A 20025-nucleotide genomic window follows, 5' to 3' on the forward strand; every position below is an offset into this window, starting at 1 on the left:
TCATTTTTGCAATCAGCATACTATGGTCCATAGAATCAAATGCTTTGGAGTAATCAAGCATGACAAGTGAGCTATGTTTCCCTTTGTCCTTGGCATCAATCATGTCACAGAATAAATTGGTCAAAGCTGTACATGTGCTGTGGTTTTTTCTAAAACCTGACTGTAGTTTAGGTAGCAGCCTATTGTCATTCATAAATTGGGATATCTGGTCAATCACTATTTTCTCTAATATTTTAGATATTGCTGGAAGTATTGATATTGGTCTAAGATCTTCTACCTTAGTTGGTGCAGCTGTTTTTGGCAATGGCCTGACAATACTTTGCTTCCATGCATTCGGGAATACTCCACTGATGAGTGACTCATTTACAAGATGTGTGATTGCTTCAATAGCAAACGGACTCACAGCTTTTAACATGTCTATTGATATTTCATCACTGCCTACAGCTTTAGACTTTATTTGATTCCTCACTAGTTTTACAGTTGCTTCGGTGACAGCACTAAATCGACATTCGTTTCTTGTTTCATCTTGTTTATTAGTCATATAAAATTTAATAATTTCTTCATCAGCCTTGATACCAGACCCCATTTTTGTAAAATATTCATTAATGTCATTAGCTTCAAAACCGTCAATAGTTTCTATACAATTGTTCTTATAAACTTCGCAATTCTTTATACATTTCCAGAAATCTTTGCTGTTGTTTGTTGTCGACAGTTTGTTGGTAAAAAACCTTTTTTTCGCATGCCAGACCATTGAATTCAATCTGTTTCTTATTTCCTTATACTTATGCCAATCAGGATCACTTCTTGACTTCCAATATCTATTCCTTAATTTATTTTTTTCCCTCGTCAGTTTCTTAATTATATCATTTCTCCACGGAGCTACTTTCTTGGTTACCCTTTTACACACTATAGGTGCGTGGTTATCATATACTTTTCTAATTTCATTGGTCAATGCATTTTCAATATTATTTACTCCTTGTAAGATCGTTATCTTTTTCCAATCTATTTCAGAAAGTTCTCTTACCGCTTGGTCAACATTGAATTTTGAAAAATCCCTATATCTGATCATCTTTGGTTTCTTTTGTTCTTTTCTTAGGATCAATTCACAAAAAATAAGCTTGTGGTCCGTAATTGACTTCCCTCTGTGATCTAATATGCTAGGTGCATTTATAACGCCGATCCTCTTGACTTCAACCGACCTGTCCACGAAGGTTTGTGACTTTTGTTCTCAATTTTCATTATGATGGTTTGCAGATATGTATAAGGTAATTGAGGGGCTAAGGAATGACAGTTTTTTGGCCTTTGCGATACCAACTCCGGCTACTTCCACCACTCAAGAAGAAATACTGCTGGTGTGGTCATGGCTTTTAGAAGCTATTTGTGAAACCCCACTTTTTTTAAAAGATTGCATGACGAATTTCTTGGCATGCAAAAAGACTAATACAAGCAATGGTGTGTAGTATTATAACCAAAGGTCACTTCAATGGAAAACAAAAATTGGTAGCATATAGCTCTGTCTTCAAAGATCTGACTAACAACTTTAAGACAAAAAGCTTCAGAGCGCTCATATGTCCAGCGCATATACATATACAATAACATATCTCCAGTCATAGTGTTTTTTTTTTAGTTTCAACTAGCTTAAGGAATACTCCATAATAGACTTTCTCATCCTCAATTCACTCTCATAAGTCAGAGAAGAAACACAAATAAGTACAAAAAATATCTCATTCAAGGGAAGCGACTGAACAAAACCAATCTGTCCTTAAAGACGCTCTTCACAGCAACTACAATCACCACCTAGTACCCCTCAACACAAAAACATCCTTCTACAATGGTAGTTGCTGATGGACAGTTGCCCTAGAGGTGACAAGATATGGTAAGGTTCCTGGTCATGTAAAAGATGTAGATTCTTGCTTGGACCTACATTTGCTTTCCTATATTGGTCTTTTAAACATTTATTTTTTTAAGTTAGATTCTTTAGAAACCCTTGTTAAGAGTTTAAGAGTTAAACATTTACTTGTCTACTTTCATTCCTTAATTTGGAGACAAAGAAAGGTTCAAATATTTGTGTTATTTTCTTATTGTTTCCTAGTGTTAGCTATCACAACTCTATACATTTTGTCGACAATAGTTGAGTGAGTCATGTTTATTTTATAAGAATTATTTGTGTTGGTCTGTGAAACTATCTAATATGAATATATTAGTAGCAATAATAACTGCATGGAAATCCATCAATGTATGAGTTAATTTTATTTTCAATTAATGTTTGGAAAACCCATGTTTAAATGATTTTCAAACATTAACTAGAAATGTTATGAAACCAGAAGCAGTGCATAAAGCAGAATGGCTGATAAATTACTAAAAACAAACAATGAAATGAGGCGCATGAATTGGTTGCTGATGGAAACTACAGTGAACAGTTGGAAATAAATGCAAAACATACGATTGCCTGGAGGTATTCGCTTGTTTTTCCTCTTGGCACTCCCTTGATTGCAAAAACATTGCAGCATGCACACGCACCAACACATAACACATGACACATAACAGCAATGTGTGCTTGTGCACAATACACAAGGTAAAAGTGTACAACAACCATGGTCACTAAATACAAAGAATATTACAAAAGTAAAGCAGTCAAGTGACTGCCAATTGAAAAAAATATGTAGTGTGAATAGATTTAGAACTAAAAAATCATTTTGGTTGGAGATCCCTAGTCAATGAGAAATCTTCCTCCAACAAAATACTCCAAAACTACTTTTCTGAAAAGTTTAAAACTTACTTTTGATATATTTATACTTTAAGTTGTTTTGACCAATATGAATGATCTTGAAAGATATATGATGATGATGACAATTCAAATACATAATCCTTAAAACACATATCAGTTATGACACAAGAAATCTTGGAAAATGGATATAGAGCCTATAAAGTCAAATATGGGTCTGTAAAATGTATTTAAAAATCTTGATTTTACAGTAAATAACATCTTTTGTTGCACACAGAAAAAAATCTAAATACCCCCGCCGCAGCAAACCTGCCGACTAAGCGAATTTCCATTTGTCTGAATTGATTTTCAGTTAAATATATTTTAATAATTTTAGGTTTAACGAGTACCTAGGTTTGCTGCTACAAGGAAACTAATAAAGTGTGTTTTTGAGTAAAATATTGATAGCTTAGTACAAAATAAATAAATTTGCCAAGTTTGATCAAAATATATCCATAAACAAGCAAACTACAACCTTTGACAATATTCTCCATAAGAATAACATGGGAATTTTAAATTTAAATTTTTTTTTATTTTCTCCGTTACTAATAATCAAACAAAAATACTTTTATATACTAAATTATTTGTTTTTTTAAGCTCTTTAAAAAGGTCTAAAGATAAATTGGGAAATTTTGAGTTTTGAGGGTCAAAAGTAAAAAAACCAATTTTTACCCCATAAAACCCCCCGTAAAGCCCTGTTCCCATTGTCCGATCATGCTGGTTCGCGAACTCATTCAAGTTTATCCCGATTTACACCTTTAAACCAAATTTCATCAAAATCGGACAAAAATTACTCAAGTTATCGCGTTCACGGACGTATATATATATATACATATATACAAATTTGAACGAATGGTGTTTTTGGCCTCTGGGGACATCAAAATGAAAAAGTAAATCGGTCCCGGGTCTAGGTCTTACCGTGCCACCTACGGTAATAGCTACTTCCCTATAGGGAAATTCGCTAAAAGGATTACACTGACTAGTAAAAGGAAATGTGCCGGCAGAAATATACCCCTCTGGAATCTTACCCCCTCAGGCAAAAGAGCAATTTTTGACACCACATACAAGGGGAGTAAGGTTCCGAACATCCATTTTCATTAGTCTCATAAGTAATCGTTATCAAAGGGCGTGGAATTCAATTCTTACTACGGACAAACTCAAGATCACTCATGTTAATATGTCAACATCATATACAGGGTGATCAACTCAAGGAGGCCACCATTGGAATATCGGAAACGGTAAGAATTAGAGAAAACTTTAAATGGGGGACATTCCTTTATTTTTTGTGGCAGTTAAAAATATGATTTTAGTTTTTGAAAATTCAGCCGCCATTTTCCAAAATGGTGGCCAACTTTGAAATTTCTTATGGAACACCCTGTATTTTATCATGTTTTCGGATAGAACATGCAATTTAAAAACTTTTTTATTCTTGACATTTTTTCGATAAACCCACTCGTTTAAGAGTTACAGCGTATAGAAAAATGACTTCCGGTGTACATTTTACATCATGTAGCTCCAAAAAAAGTTGGTTTATAGCGAAAATGCGAAGAGTAAATAAGTCAAATAAGTCTTAAAATTGCATCCACATTCCATTAAGACCATAAAATACACAGTTTTCCACTTTTCAAGTTTGCCGCCATTTTGGAAAATGGCCGCCATTTTTAAATAATGGAATTAATATTTTTAACGAATTTTATGGACTTTTTGGAATGTGGATGCAATTTTAAGACTTATTTGATTTATTTTATCTTCGCATTTTCGATATAAACCTACTTTTTTTGAAGCTACATGATGTAAAATGTACACCGGAAGTCATTTTTCCATAGGCTGTAACTCCTAAACGAGTGGGTTTATCGAAAAAATGTCAAGAATAAAAAAGTTTTTAAATTGCATGTTCTATCCGAAAACATGATAAAATACAGGGTGTTCCATAAGAAATTTCAAAGTTGGCCGCCATTTTGGAAAATGGCGGCTGAATTTTCAAAAACTAAAATCATATTTTTAACTGCCACAAAAAATAAAGGAATGTCCCCCATTTAAAGTTTTCTCTAATTCTTACCGTTTCCGATATCCCAATGGTGGCCTCCTTGAGTTGATCACCCTGTATATCATAGTGATGTTGTGAACGCGGAGGGGGTAGTATTCAAGGGCTTGAATTCCACAACCCTAATTGTGAAATAATTAAGTTCACCAATTTTGATCAAAATATATCCATGACCAAGCAAACAGTTTACTAATTCTCCATAAGAACAACATGAGAATTTTAAATTTAGATTGTTTTGGAATTTTCTTTGTAACCATTAAGCGTACAACAACGTTTCAATGTAGACAATTATTTGTTTCTTTAAGCTCTAGATGATGGGTTGAAAACATTGCTAAATTTTATATTTCAAGGGTCAAGTATGAAAAAAATTACTGTTGCCTCATAAAACCCCGTACTGATAGTTTGATCATGCTAGTTTACAAACTCGTTCGAATACACGTAGGTTTACATGTTTGTACTTAATTTAATGAAAATCGGATTATTTTTGATTGAATGTTATGTATTTATATATGAATTTGGACGGATGTTTTTTTTTTACTCTGGGGACATAAAAAAGAGAAAAGTAAATTGGACCCGGGCCTAGGTCTTAACATGAGGAGACCTATGGTAATGGCGTATTACCTACATGGGAAATTTTCTAATGTTCCTTATAAGGAAAATTTACTAAAAAAGTAACTTTTACAAAACTGTAATATTATTTTCGCTACACTACAGTGAAATGACCTGTTTTCCTTGCATGTTTATCACCTGCGAAAATCCATTATTACATTGTTTACTACGGAATAAGAATGTTTACCATGCGAAAGTATTGTTTACTATATCTATTGTATTTTGCCGACGTAAACAAACAAAGATTTGTTAATGTTTTGTCAACTGTTTCAATTTTCAACAACCACATCTATACAACCAAAGTAAATATTAAATTTAAATTGATGGCATAGGCATAACCTAAAAAATGCTATGAGTTTGTAATGTTCTTAACTGTAATAAAGACATATCCAATGTCTGTTTTAATTAAGAAAATAATATTAGTCTTTTTAGTGAAGTGAAAAGTAATGTTCAAAACACAATTGAAAGTTGGTCTATACATATTCTCGACCATTTAAAGTGCTCGATAAATCTCACACTTTAAATATGATCTCAAATGTAATGACTCGCTTTCTACTCTTGTTATGAAATATACTATTACATGTTATTTTGGTGTTTATCTGATAATTCTGACAACTGAGAGTTCTTAAGTGCTCATTATCAAGGACGAGGATATATACCACTAATATTACAAAAGTTTTGCTGGGTTCATGGCATCTAGGAAGTCTAAAAGGAATCATGCATCAACTTTTTAAGCATAAAACATAAAGAAGCCTAAGATAAGACATTCATTGTACGTTTGCAGTCAGTCATATATATTTAAATTAGATTTTGTTTTAATTAATAAAGTATAAATAAAAAGCTTTTATGTTTAAAAACATTAAAATGATTATATTTAAATTTAAAAACAATTTTAATCACATACTACAAAGTTTGGAAATGGATTTGTAAATTAAAAAAGGACAGTGAATTCATAACTTTAATAAAAACTGAATGAAACTAAAAAGAAAACTTATAATTGGTTTTTTATAGCCTAATCGGTATGACATTCAAATAATTCAAATGCATTTTTATAGCAACAATAACGATGTTTATCCCTTGTTAAGACCTCCAATGAGGAACTGTCGTCATAGCCGTGTAAGCTAGCTCAAATCCAATATAAATGCTGTTATCTTGACTAAAATCACTACTTTTCTACCTGATTCCCACCCATATGCAACTATAAGTCTTGTTGTAGTAGCTGATAATGATGTGAGGAAAATCTATGCTCATCCGAAGCATAAATCATGTATAGGTGTGGGAACTAGCTGGATTAGAGATTAAACATATGTATTGAAAAAGTATATGTGGTTGGTGTCAGATTTGAACTAGCTTAAGTGGCCGGGACGGGAGCTGGTTGGAGACCTCTTCGACCAACCCTAGTATAAAGGAATGCTAGCAAATGAATCTCATTTCAATGTCTATGAAGGTATTGCACTATATTTATGGTATTGTTTATATTTACTAGCAAAGAAATATTGGATACTTTCAGAAGCTTGAATTCTTTTTTGGAGAAATATGTGCATGTTGAAATGAATTTGTGTTGTAGTTGTGATTTTACTAAGGTAAATTTAATCGATAGCCTGAAGTTAGAATAATACCTTACATAATACATAACGTTTGCATTTTACTTAGCGATCTCTATTTGACTTAAATTCCTACAATGTACGTTTTAAAGTGTATTTGTTTTTTTTTCATTTTAGGATATTAAAACTTTCAATTACCTGAACAAAATTGACAGAATACACCAGAACACACCAATAGTCTATGGTCTTAGAAGAATTAGATTGTGTTTATGTGTGCTATACAATTGTGATTGTGACGTAAATATAAATAACAATAGTATTTCTATAATCGGAATATAGAATGATGAAAATCACATCTTTTTGCCTATGTATTTGTAGCTTTGAGTTCTAAAGGATTCAACTTTTAGGAAGTAATGACTTATGAAGAGTGGAGGTTTTTCATAATTAAGAATATGGATACATGGAGATAAGGTACGTCAAATTAGATTTCAGTCTCTAATTCCTTACAAAAGATTATCTAAGTAATAACCTGTGTTAAGTTGATGATAGTCCAGATCTTGAGGAATGTTGGTTGAGGCACTGTCGTCACAATCTCTCAGGCCTTGAATCACTGATTGGTGGAACTCTAGCAAATCATCTCCAACCAGCTTTTGTATGAAATTGGAAGGCACAAGCCCACGGCGACCATCCAGCAGTTCTCCGTCGTAGAATCCATCCTGTGCAAAAATCAATCTTATAATCAGATATTCTCGTTCACAAATAGTAACTGATACGGGAAGTAATTTACATGTAATCTAAAAACTGACCCGCATTCCTTATTTTTTTACTATGTTCTTTCCAAATTTTGACCACTACTCATACACCTAGATGAGTAAATGAACTAAAAATAATAAACTTTTGGAAATAATTGTTTAAACTGTTACTGAAACCCTTTGTGTAGGTTAACAACACATTTTCTCCTCATTTTGTACGACACTCTTGATGTACTAAAAGCATTCCGTAAATTTTTCTTTTCGTCAAAATATTATAAAAAGAGTGCACATTTTTTCCATCAGAGTTTAGCAAGAAACTGTAACTGTAATGAATATTAATTAGCTCAGAAAACTAGCGATGTATTCAAACCCATTATAAAGGTATTATCTTTGGCGATGTAAAAATTTATAAATTTAGTATAGAGCCACTATACACATAACAATAACAACAATGAATATGTTTACTGTGCACATCAACTTAAGTTGGCACTGACAGAGCAGCTGAGCTGATAAACTTAATTATTTCATATTTAATCTACCAGCAGTTGATAAAAGTCAACATACCATTGCTCTAAAAAATATATAAACTAGTTTGTGGAGGCATTGGGAAATCTCTACTTTGAGCAGATGGTCTCAACAGACGTGCCCTAGGTGTGCCTTTTGTGTCTTTGCGCGATTGTTGGTGTGTGTACTCGTGAGTGTCTGTATGTGCTTTTTAATTTGCATTACTTTTTTTCTAAGAAATGTGCATTATTTGTTAAATATATAGATATAAATTAGATTAAGTTATATCTTTGTAATTGTATGTATTTGTATATTTTATGTTTGTCAGGTTAATGTAAGGAAGGTTAGTCCTAACTTTATCCGGATGAATAAAGAATTTTTCATTTCTTCAAGCATAGCTGATGACGAGGGAGGGGTTGTTATGTTACTTTATGCCCCGCCAGTTTAAGCCTCTATACTACTCTAGACTGGGACGGTGGCGTTGTCCTGTAATCCAGCTACTAGGAGGTCAGGAATTGTGGATATTTATAGGCATGCACTGTGGATGTGATACTCCCTGGTGTGGATTGACGTCCGCACTAGTGAGTACTACGACTATCCGCAGTACTATCCTGGTAATTAGACCAATTTGTTAATACCAAGGCAAAAATATGGTTCGGATTCCACTATAAACTGTAGGTCCCTTAGTTGCCATTAGCTGTATGGGCTATTAATTAACAGCTATGTCTAAGGAATATGTCAGTCTTAGGCCCCTATTAGCCGTGAGCAACATGTGGCGCAGCTAGTGGAGCCGCCGGTGTCGGACGTGTAGAGGGGCATGGAGTCAAATGGTGCCTATTAGCCGCCGGGAGACCGGTGGCGACGCCGAAAAAGCTGCCCGAGATGTTGCCGGGAGTGATTTTGCCCGGCAACATGTGTCGCGACCGTTTTAGTGTCCAGGCAGTCGGGGGGCATTGCAGTATATGGAGCCTATTAGCCGTGGGCAACATGCGATGCCACATTCTGCGCTCGCATTCGCTATTAACGTGAAAACGAAGCATGCCACACAGTCTACATCATGGTTTGAGTCGATTAAGATGTGCCTCGCCATATTGCTGTTCTATTAATTGGTGACTTCTGTTCACTTTGTTTACCAGTGACCTTTTTATTAACAGTTTATTCTTTCCTTTTTGTGTCATTAGCGTTTTTAGTTGTCTTTAGTTTGGATAAACAATGTCTAGTGCTAATAGTGACGTGCAAATTGTGGATGCAGTCACTCAACGTCATGTTTGACACTAGAGTGTTGTGGTGAATTCCGCTGTTTGAGCGAGCTACGAATGTGTCGCGCGACTAGTGTCCAGGTTCCAAACGCTGTGGGTCACCGGCGTCACCACCGGCGGCTCCACTAGCTGCGCCACATGTTGCTCACGGCTAATAGGGGCCTTAGTCACTAACAAGACTACAAGATCGCGCCACTCAACCTACACTCATCTCCATTCATAATTGGCTACCTATACCTACTTTGTATTGTCGCCATTTTAATGAAAAGTGTAAAAGTAAAGTATAAAAAAGTATACCTTTTCCATGTTGGTAAAGCCATAGGAGTTTGGTATAGGTTAGGTTAAGGAGATAGGGGCTTATCCATAGGAGATTGTATGCCGTTGTTATTTTAGAATTGAACATGTTAAAGAAGCTATTGTAAACCTGAGTACGTTTACTTATTAACAATTGAGACCACTATGTTATGTATGTTCTATAATCAGAGCTAATACTGTATTTTTTTCTATATTAGCTCAAAATGACCAAAATCTTTTTTAATTCTACGGCCAACAGTAGTTATTGTACCTCATCCATGTTTCCCCATACTAGGAGGTAGTCTCCAGCATTAACTGCCAACTCAGCTTCCGGGCACTCATTGGGCGATTGTGAGAAGGGGTCGTAAGAGTATCTGCAACCATAACAACATCATTCCAGATTGGAAACAGCTTAATCACTCTAATACAAAAACATGTTATGGGACAAAATTCTCCATGAACTGAAATTTTGGTATTGAAAACCCTTCAAATAAATTTAAATTTTACTTTCTCACCCTATACATAGTATATGCAGAAAGTATTGTTTTGGGTTAATTTGAGTTTTGGATGGAAATACAGTATCCGTTTTGCCCCCCTGTACCCATAAAAGTGGTGTATACATTGGTAATTGATAGGCCACTGTAATCATACTATTTTGTCTTTATTTTTGTATTATTTGTGAAATGTGTATGACTTACTCTGATGATACCTCAAGAAGTGGATACTTTTGGTAGCCTGTTGATGGCGGAATTATAATGACTGCCAAAACATAAAATCAAATAAAATAAAAAATCCTTATTCATATCTCTGTAAATACATAATTATATGAATAGTGTCAAACAAGTAAGATATTTAAGATGTACGTACAATAACAATATTCACTAAGAAGGCTAAAATCATCATGATCAGCTTCAGGTAAAGCTAATTTAAGATCTACTATTTAAAGTTAAAGAGGTCATAAAATGAATAAAGTGCCCTCTGTATTAAAAGTTCTTTTAATTTCACCTTGAAACCTCTTTCATCCTGCATGCTCCTTATATGATTTGGTATGTTATTTAGGAATATGATACCATTATATGAAGTTTTTCTCTAAAATAGTTCTAATTTATGATTTGGTAATACTACTTTATTTTCATTCCTAGAATTATAGCTGTGGATATCTTTATTTGTAATAAAATGATTTATATTATTTTTGCCATACATGATGCATTATAAAATGTATAAGCTGTAAACCGTTAAAAAATCAAATTGGGTAAAGTAAGTTTGGACAGATTCATTGTTTTTGTAACAGTTTTTTGTCTTCAGTGTTCTCTTCTAGTAACTGAAGGATTATTTGTACTTGTTCTTAAATTGTTTCCAAAACTATGCATCTATCAAAAAGAGTTCAAATAATTACGTTAAAATAATAAGCGTTGAAAGCCAGGACCAATGTCTTTAGTAGGCCTACTACTAGTTTCAACATTTTTTGTGATGGAATTTGATTTAGGTGTTACTTTCGGTTGATTTATAAGAGGGGAGTTTGGTGTATGTAAATTTTTTGGGGTTGAGTTATTATTGGTGGGGTTCATCAAGTTGGAAGAGTTCTTTTTCTTGTTAGGGGGTTGGAGTAGATCGTGGATATTTCTCATATTCCTTACCAATCTCTAGCAGAGCTTTTTTGTAGCTCCTAGTTCCTATTAGCTATTAGTTCTGATGTATATTTGAATTTATTTTTTGAGTAGTTACAGACTTCATTTTTTCCACACAACCATTTTCATTTGTCCCAAATCAATTCACATGAAATAATATTCAAATAAATATTCAGACGCAACAAATCAACAAAATTGGCACTCATTTATTTCATCAACAGCAGTATGCAATGGAGGCTGGAGAAATAGTAGTTGGTTGTTTTGCTGATCTCTCCAAAGCCTTTGATTGTGTCGAACCTGCGATTCTATTGGAAAAATTGGCATCAATTGGAATCTCAGGACTTGCGTTGAAGTGGCTCACATCCTATATGAGCAACCGATTCCAAGTCACTGAGATTCAAAAAAACACAAATTCAAAAACTGAAAGAATTTCATCAACAAAAAAACTGATCTCCAATGGCGTCCCCAGGGATCTGTCCTTGGACCTCTGCTTTTCCTAGTCTACATCAATAATATAACAGATACGGACAGCGTCTACCTCTTTGCGGATGATACAACATTGTTCGTAAGGGGGTAAATTGATAAATTGAGCTGGGATGCACAAATAAAAAAACTGGAGGGGTCATTGGCTCGAGGGGTTTATGTTCTTCTGTAAACTCACCTTATAATATCCATTTTAGGTTAGGCCTATTCTATAAATGTTTAAAGTTAATAAGTTAACAAAGATATGAATTACAATTTGTGTTTTATTTAAACAAATGAACAATTAACATGCAATGAGAAAAGGCTTGACGTTACAATGAAAGGATTGACAATGGTGTGTGGGGTTGAAATTAAATTGAAATAAAAGATAAATTTAAATAATAACTTGAAGGTTGAAATAATTTAGATGTGATATATCTCAGGGTAGGGTGTCGTGCTGGCTTGAATGCTAAGAATGAATAAATTTTAGGGATGGACGGGTCCCGAAATTTCGGGAATTTTTCGGGAAAAAAATATTCCCGATTATCGGGACGGGATTACATTTGACTCGGGAATTTTTCGGGACGGGATTTGGTCCGATCGTCGGCGATTTTTCCGCTTCGCGAGTGCCGATAACGCCGTTATTGCGAGCGATAGGTCCGCGAACGCAGGAGACGAAGTCATACCGACGATCGCGCCGTGACCGCGGAGTCCTACCGACGATCGCGCCGTGACCGCGAGTCATACTGATGATCGCGCCGTGACCGCGAGTCATGACGACGATCGCGCCGTGACCGCGGAGTCATGCTGACGATCGAGCCGTGATCGCGAGTCATACCGACGATCGCGCCGTGACCGCAAGTCATACCGACGATCATGCCGTGACCGCGAGTCATGACGACGATCGCGCCGTGACCGCGGAGTCATGCTGACGATCGAGCCGTGATCGCGAGTCATACCGACGATCGTGCCGTGACCGCGAGTCATACCGACGATAACCCCGTGACCGCGGAGTCATACCGACGATCGCGCCGTGACCGCGAGTCAAACCGACGATCGCGCTGTGACCGCGAGTCATACCGACGATCGCGCCGTGACCACGAGTCATGACGACGATCATGCCGTGACCGCGAGTCATGACGACGATCGCGCCGTGACCGCGGAGTCATGCTGACGATCGAGCCGTGATCGCGAGTCATACCGACGATCGTGCCGTGACCGCGAGTCATACCGACGATAACCCCGTGACCGCGGAGTCATACCGACGATCGCGCCGTGACCGCGAGTCAAACCGACGATCGCGCTGTGACCGCGAGTCATACCGACGATCGCGCCGTGACCGCGAGTCATGACGACGATCGCGCCGTGACCGCGGAGTCATGCTGACGATCGAGCCGTGATCGCGAGTCATACCGACGATCGTGCCGTGACCGCGAGTCATACCGACGATAACCCCGTGACCGCGGAGTCATACCGACGATCGCGCCGTGACCGCGAGTCAAACCGACGATCGCGCTGTGACCGCGAGTCATACCGACGATCGCGCCGTGACCACGAGTCATGACGACGATCGCGCCGTGACCGCGGAGTCCTACCGACGATCGCGCCGTGACCGCGAGTCATGACGACGATCGCGTCGTGACCGCGAGTCATACCGACGATCACCCCGTGACCCGCGAGTCACAAGTTACTATAGGTACCTGTAAATTGTTACCCATTTTTTGGTTTTTATAGATCAGTGCCACAAATGGTAAAAATTGATTTTGTATGTCTTTTTTTGGTAACTGCAATACAGTACTTAATTTTTATGCACAGAAAAAAATCCCGTCCCGTCCCGTCCCGAAAATCGGGAAGGAAATAAAAATCCCGTCCCGTCCCGTCCCGAACTAAAAATTCAATCCCGTCCATCCCTAATAAATTTGATAGTGTCCAAATATAGGCCTAATTAAGGTGTTAAACTTACACAATCCCAACAATGAAAAATCTAATTTTGGTGTTGTCCAAAAGGTAAGTCCAATTAGCACGAAATTTAAAAGAATTTAAAGAAAAGGTTATACTTATTTGAAGATAATGATGGAGTTGAGTCCTCTTGAGGTTTAGGCTACTGTGATATAACTTTAAACTGGTCTTCTTGATGAATGAATTTGATTTAGGTAAAATTTTGACTCCTTCTTCTAACAATTTCAACTTCTCAATGGCTTCCTTCTCTTTTCATCTTAATGCTCACATCATTCATTGTTGAACACATGGGATCACTTTCACTGCTTCTTAAATTTTGATTCCTTAAGGACTAATTTTGAAATGATATTATAAGAAATTTTGATGTATTGCAATTCTCTTACATGTTTAATAAATAATTAGGTTGTGGGCTTTGTAAAAAAAAAATATATATAGGCTATGGAATGAATATTATTAATGATTAATTAAACAGATTAATGAAATTATATAAATTAGGGAAATGAATATTAGGCCAGACTTTCTGAGGAGTGATTATTAACAAAGGTGTAGGAATAGAAGTTAACATTTTAAGAAACTTAATAGGTACTAAATAATGAATGAAATGACATGAAATATTACACTTCGAAGAATAAGGACCTTCGGAAACCTGGCTCTCTCTCTAAACTTGTGTATTTTGGCCTAATAGAACAACACATTTCGTATTCAATCATCCTATGGGGAGCTGTGAATAAAAATATTGAGCAGATCTTTGTTTGGCAGAACAAAGCAGTTAGAGCAATCTTGGGCATGCCGCCTCGGACCAGCTGCAAAAATGTTTTTAAAGAACTTGGCTTTCTCACAGTCCATTCACTTTTCATCTTTGAATCAGTTTGCTATATAAAATCACAGAACATTAAACCAACTTTTACAAATCACGTTTACAACACCCGAACAAAGGGCACACATGGAGTCCAACATAAACTCACAACATTTTTACACAAACCAGATTACATGGGAATGAAATTGTACCAGGCCCTACCGAAAAAATTACTTGAAATTCAGAGGTTAACAAAATTCAAATTAGAATTGAAAAAATATCTATGGAGTTAAGTTTTCATGACATAGACATAAGTTACCTTAACGGTGACAAAAACTAGTATTTAAGTTTGGTTATTCTTTGTATTAACCCTGACCTGTCCAATTCCTTAAGGCAAAGGACTACGGACGGAGAGATCATGTATCATGTATCATGTATCATGTATCATGTATCATGTTAGTATTGTTACAAGTTTCATCTACAGCAGTAATCTAGCATTCCAGAAAGGGTATCCTCTGACTTTTACAAAGACTAGATTATTTACAAAGCAATTTTCTTCCTTAGACATGATTTATACTCAAATAGTCATTAAAAACAAAGAACTGTATTCTCAATGCAAAAATCAATTACAGCTGAACAATCTGTGTCTACCTTACCGACACAGCTACTCAATTCACTGCATAAAAATATAAAAACAATACCCCAATCTTCTTGTAGGTCTATTGGAAATGGTGCAGACCTCTATACTCATACTCTACTTCACCCAAAATAAAATAAAATAAAAGACAAAATAAAACACAAGTGTTTTTACTTTTTTTTTATTGGATTTTCTAGGAGGTCTATTGGGAAGTGTACCTACTTGACCTAAAAGTCTATCCGAATGGGCAAAACTGTACTCTCAGGTCTCTAGTAAAGTAATGAATACCATATGATGCGTTGCAGGTCTGTTGGGATGTGCACAGACTATTCATGAACACTATTGAAACTTGGGAGAGTCCACCATCTTGACAAACTACTTGAAGCATTAAATAACCAGTCTATTGATTTATTTTCCTAGTCTAATTACAGTTTTGAAATAGTTTATAACTCTAGCAGTCTTATATTGTCTAAAAAACTAATAAATACCTATCTAGAACCTCTTGTTTTTAAATTAGCCTTTCCCAAAGTTCCCAAGTAGTATCACTATGTTTAACCTTCCATCGGGTGTATCACGGAAGTTACCTCCGGGTCACTACTTTTTTCGTTATAAAAACCATAGTATGTGTTCGGCAGGGCTGTGGACCTCACGAACCACTTTTGCGGAGTCGGTTTCGTATACTCTTACCCCTTTCCCAGTTGTCAGTCGACCTTGGGGAGTGGTTCGCGTCACTACTGGAAGTAGCTTCCATGAGCGCCCTGTGATGCAACGGGTTTCCCGGAGCCTAGTTCCGTGTGTGCCCTTGTGTTTGACCGTATTTAGTGATATTATAAAATGGATGAAGAAGAACTAATTGCGAGATTGTTGGCTAGTGTTGAAAGGGAGGACAAGGAACAACATTTAGAAGAAAGAACTAATGGTGCGTGAGTTCGGTAAGCTTTTTTTTCAAGAAAAAGAGCTTTGACAAAATGTGTGGTCTTTGTAACAAATGACTTTTAGCATTAGACAATAGGTTGTTTTTTTTCAAACACCATTGCAATTTTTTCTAAAGAGCTTTGACTAAGTAAGTTGTCCTTATGAAATAATTATCTTTTTTCATAATACCATAGGTGTTTTTATGTCATACACTGATGCAATTTTTGTCTAAGAGCTTTGATTGAATGAGTTGTCCTTGTACAAAATTATTATTTTTATTAGACCGTGTACGTGTTTTATGTCATACAATATTCAAATTTGTTTTCTAATATACGATAGTACTGTATAAGTACAAAAAGTAAATCTTTTTTATCCACAACACTTACGTATTTTTATTTTTTTTTGTTTTTATAACATTTGCTATTTGATATACTACTTAAGTAATAGTGTAATAACTCATAAAAAATGTTTTTTTTACAGTTTTATTGCTATTAAAATGTTTTTTACTCATCATTGTATAATGTTTGTATTCCCGGAGGTAACTTCCGTGAGCGCCCTTTGGTGTTTGAAAATCAATGCGCCCGACGGAAGGTTAACCAGCCACTTGAGTAGTCATGTATTGAGAATTTCTTTCTTCACTAATTGAAAAGTTTTTCCTGGGTGAATTATTTGTTAAAAATCTTTCTTTCCACTTATTAATTGAAAATTTACAATGGTACTTAAAATGTCAAAGAAATGAAATCAATCAAGTAATGTGTAAAAAAGCTGAAGAAGCTGGTCAGAAAACGATTTTATCCTTACCTAGTTCTTCTTCCTTCCCCTACACACATACATTAATACTACATATATACTGCATACACCTACATATATACTACATATACTAGTTGCTTGTAGGGACATAAGTCCCTAAAAAGCTCAAATGTAAAACAAATTATTGTAATATTTAAACAAACTCAGAATTATTTTATCTAGGCCTATGTGTCAGAATAGATATCCATGTACACCATATCTTTTGTGTAAAAAAGTTTTTTGTTTGTCTTTGTTTGCTTTTGTTGATGTTATTTTTTATAAATAATTTGAATCACTCCAGAGGTTTAACTCTGTTAAAGGCAGCAAACATATAACTGTTTGTGAATAAATACTGGTTTACTAAGGTAGCTGTGGTGTTTGGTCTTGTGGTTAATTATGATAAAAAAGGCTTCCCTGATTGGAATTTTGGAAATTGTCTTCGTCAAATATGAAAAGGCAAATAAAGGTGTGTTGAGATAAGCTTAGTTCTTGGTCAAAACCGCTAAAGCATCCTGACCCAGTTATTATTTCTAAGTTTATACTCCTTTTAAAGGTTTAACAAAATTAGTGTAAGTAAAGGCACCAAACCTAACCCTAGATTTGTTTCTGATAAGCATAAAAAAAAACTACAATTAGTGTAAGTTTATGTGGTGGTATTCCTCATAAGGTGCGATTGACTTTACATATTCTATCAAAATAGGCTTAATCATCAATTATTGTATGAACCTATTTCATCTTTATTCCCAGGTTATTTTCTAAGAGTAGCCATTGAGGTTATTTCACTTAAAAAAAAATTTGATTAAACAAACACTATAATAAATCACAAATTAAAAATGATATAAAATTTACAAAGAAAGTTATAATAAATCTTGAGCGTATGTTTTGAAACAAAGCAGTTCTCCATTTAAGGTTGAATCGTTAATTATTTAGTCAATGTGGTTATTTCATGTTAAACATTCCTTCAACATAACAATAACCTTTAAATTAGAAGAAAAATCTTTATAGTTTATTCACCCATTCTAAGTCAAATTCTTTTGATTTGAGCCTACTCCCATGATTCTACTACTTATCATACGCTTAAAAATATACAAATTTGAAAGGTTTCACAGTAAAATAATTTATTTCAACATTCTAAGAAGTAACTAACAAGTCTTAAAAATTATAGGTAACGTTATCCCTGGTTTTATATAGTATACAGTAGATTGCAAAATTGACTGGCAAATAAGTCATCCAAATGTCAATATTGCGCACAGGCTTAGTGATAAATCACAATCAGCTGTATTGAAGTAAACAAAAATCAGCAGTAAATGGCTTATCATGCTTTTCTTATTAGTCCAAGCAAACTAAAAAAAACTTACACAGGGATCGTTAAAAAAATTGCAAGAAAACGTTTTATGGTTTTATTTTGTAGTGTTGGGTTTGCAGAATGACATACTAAAAGTTGCCAAAAATCTGTGCACGAGAAAACCACTAAAATCACAATTTAAAATGGCGGCTTTTTCCAACATTGGACAAATAAAAAAAAAACATATTTCACATGCATTTGTTATGCAAATTTTTCGAGATATTGACTTGGGACCACCACCTGTATTTTTTGGGTGGTTAGTACTTCATTTTGATAGGGAACACGTTTTTGGCCGACATCTTGGATCCGCCATATTGGACATAGATAATTTTTTTCAATATAAAGATAGTGTTGTGACACATCAGTACCAACTACATTTTTACACTGATTTCAATGCCGAAATCCGTTTTTAAATATCTTTTTTCCTATAGAAGATATATTCAAACGAAAACTCTCCACCATACATTTCTTATGGACGTTTCGTAGTTTGATATTTTTTTTATAATTATTTTTCTTATATCTCCAGTTCTTATTAACGCTTGTAGTTCGTTCTAGGCTTAAAATATTCAGTAATGTAAGGGCTTTCATTTGAGCTCTTGATCATTAAAATCAGACGAGTTAAAGACCAGCTACAAACCTCAGAACAATATTAAATTTAACTTTTCTAGAAATATATTTTTATTAAAAGATTTATAACTCGGGTTGTTAATACGTCAGCAAGTTCTTTCTGGTCTCAAATTATTCAGTACATGTTTGGCTTTGAATTTATTAATCACTAAATAAAATCTGAATTATTTAAAATGAGTCATGAATCTTCATTTAACAGTAAATTATTTCTTTTAAGAAATTTGTCTTCAGTTAAGGACATATATCCCAAACCCTAATAACTCCCAATAAATAATCCATAGCCAAAATAAAAGTCAATAATGTTACGAATTATTTAAGACTATAAAGAGTTTTGGGGGTTATTTAGAATTGGGGATATACGTCCTTAACTAAAGACGAATTTAAAAATTAATACATTTTAATGTTAAATTAAGATCCACGACTCATTTCAAAATTGTCAGATTTTGTTTAATGATTAATAAAATTAAAGCCAAAGATTTACTGAGTAACTTGAGACCAGAAAGAACTTGGTGACACATTAACAACCCGAGTTATGAATCTTTTAATAAAAATATATTTCTAAAAAGTTAAATTTAATATTGTTCTGAGGTTCTTCGTAGCTGGTTTTTAACTCGTCTGATTTTAATGATCAAGAGCTCAAATGAAAGCCCTTACATTACTGAATATTTTAAGCCTAGAACGAACTACAAGCGTTAATAAGAACTGTAGACATAAGAAATTTTTTTTAATTATCAAACTACGAAACGTTCATAATAAATGTACGGTGGAGAGTTTTCGTTTGAATATATCTTCTAAATTAATAAAGATATTTAAAAACGGATTTCGGCATTGAAATCAGTGTAAAAATGTAGTTGGTAATGATGTGTCACAACACTATCGTTACATTGAAAAAAAATTATCTATGTCCAATATGGCGGATCCAAGATGGCGGCCAAAAACGCGTTCCCTATCAAAATGAAGTCCTAACCACCCAATAAATACAAATGGTGGTCCCAAGTCAATATCTCGAAAAATGTGCAAAACAAATGCATGTGAAATATGTTTTTTTAATTTGTCCAATGTTGGAAAAATCCGCCATTTTAAATTGTGATTTTAGT

At 34.8% G+C, this 20025-nt stretch overlaps 1 protein-coding gene across 20 annotated transcripts in view; it reads right to left on the bottom strand.

Annotated features, from left to right (window-relative positions):
* Positions 1-20025, bottom strand: part of LOC129005957 (RIMS-binding protein 2-like) — a 245772-nt gene that overhangs the window by 121358 nt on the left and 104389 nt on the right. For 13 of the 20 annotated variants that reach the window (XM_054435014.1, XM_054435006.1, XM_054435004.1 and 10 more), the window contains 3 exons: positions 10042-10144; positions 7491-7677; positions 2444-2485 (listed from right to left, as the gene is read on the bottom strand). In XM_054435014.1, coding sequence (XP_054290989.1) covers positions 2444-2485; positions 7491-7677; positions 10042-10144 — 332 coding nt within the window. The remainder of the gene's footprint in view (positions 1-2443; positions 2486-7490; positions 7678-10041; positions 10145-20025) is intronic. The other 7 variants (XM_054435013.1, XM_054435010.1, XM_054435008.1 and 4 more) reach the window with 1 other exon arrangement.

Source organism: Macrosteles quadrilineatus, unplaced genomic scaffold, assembly GCF_028750875.1.
Source record: "Macrosteles quadrilineatus isolate MER2022 unplaced genomic scaffold, UCM_ALF_1.0 Scaffold_47__1_contigs__length_942521, whole genome shotgun sequence".
Taxonomy (NCBI): domain Eukaryota; kingdom Metazoa; phylum Arthropoda; class Insecta; order Hemiptera; family Cicadellidae; genus Macrosteles; species Macrosteles quadrilineatus.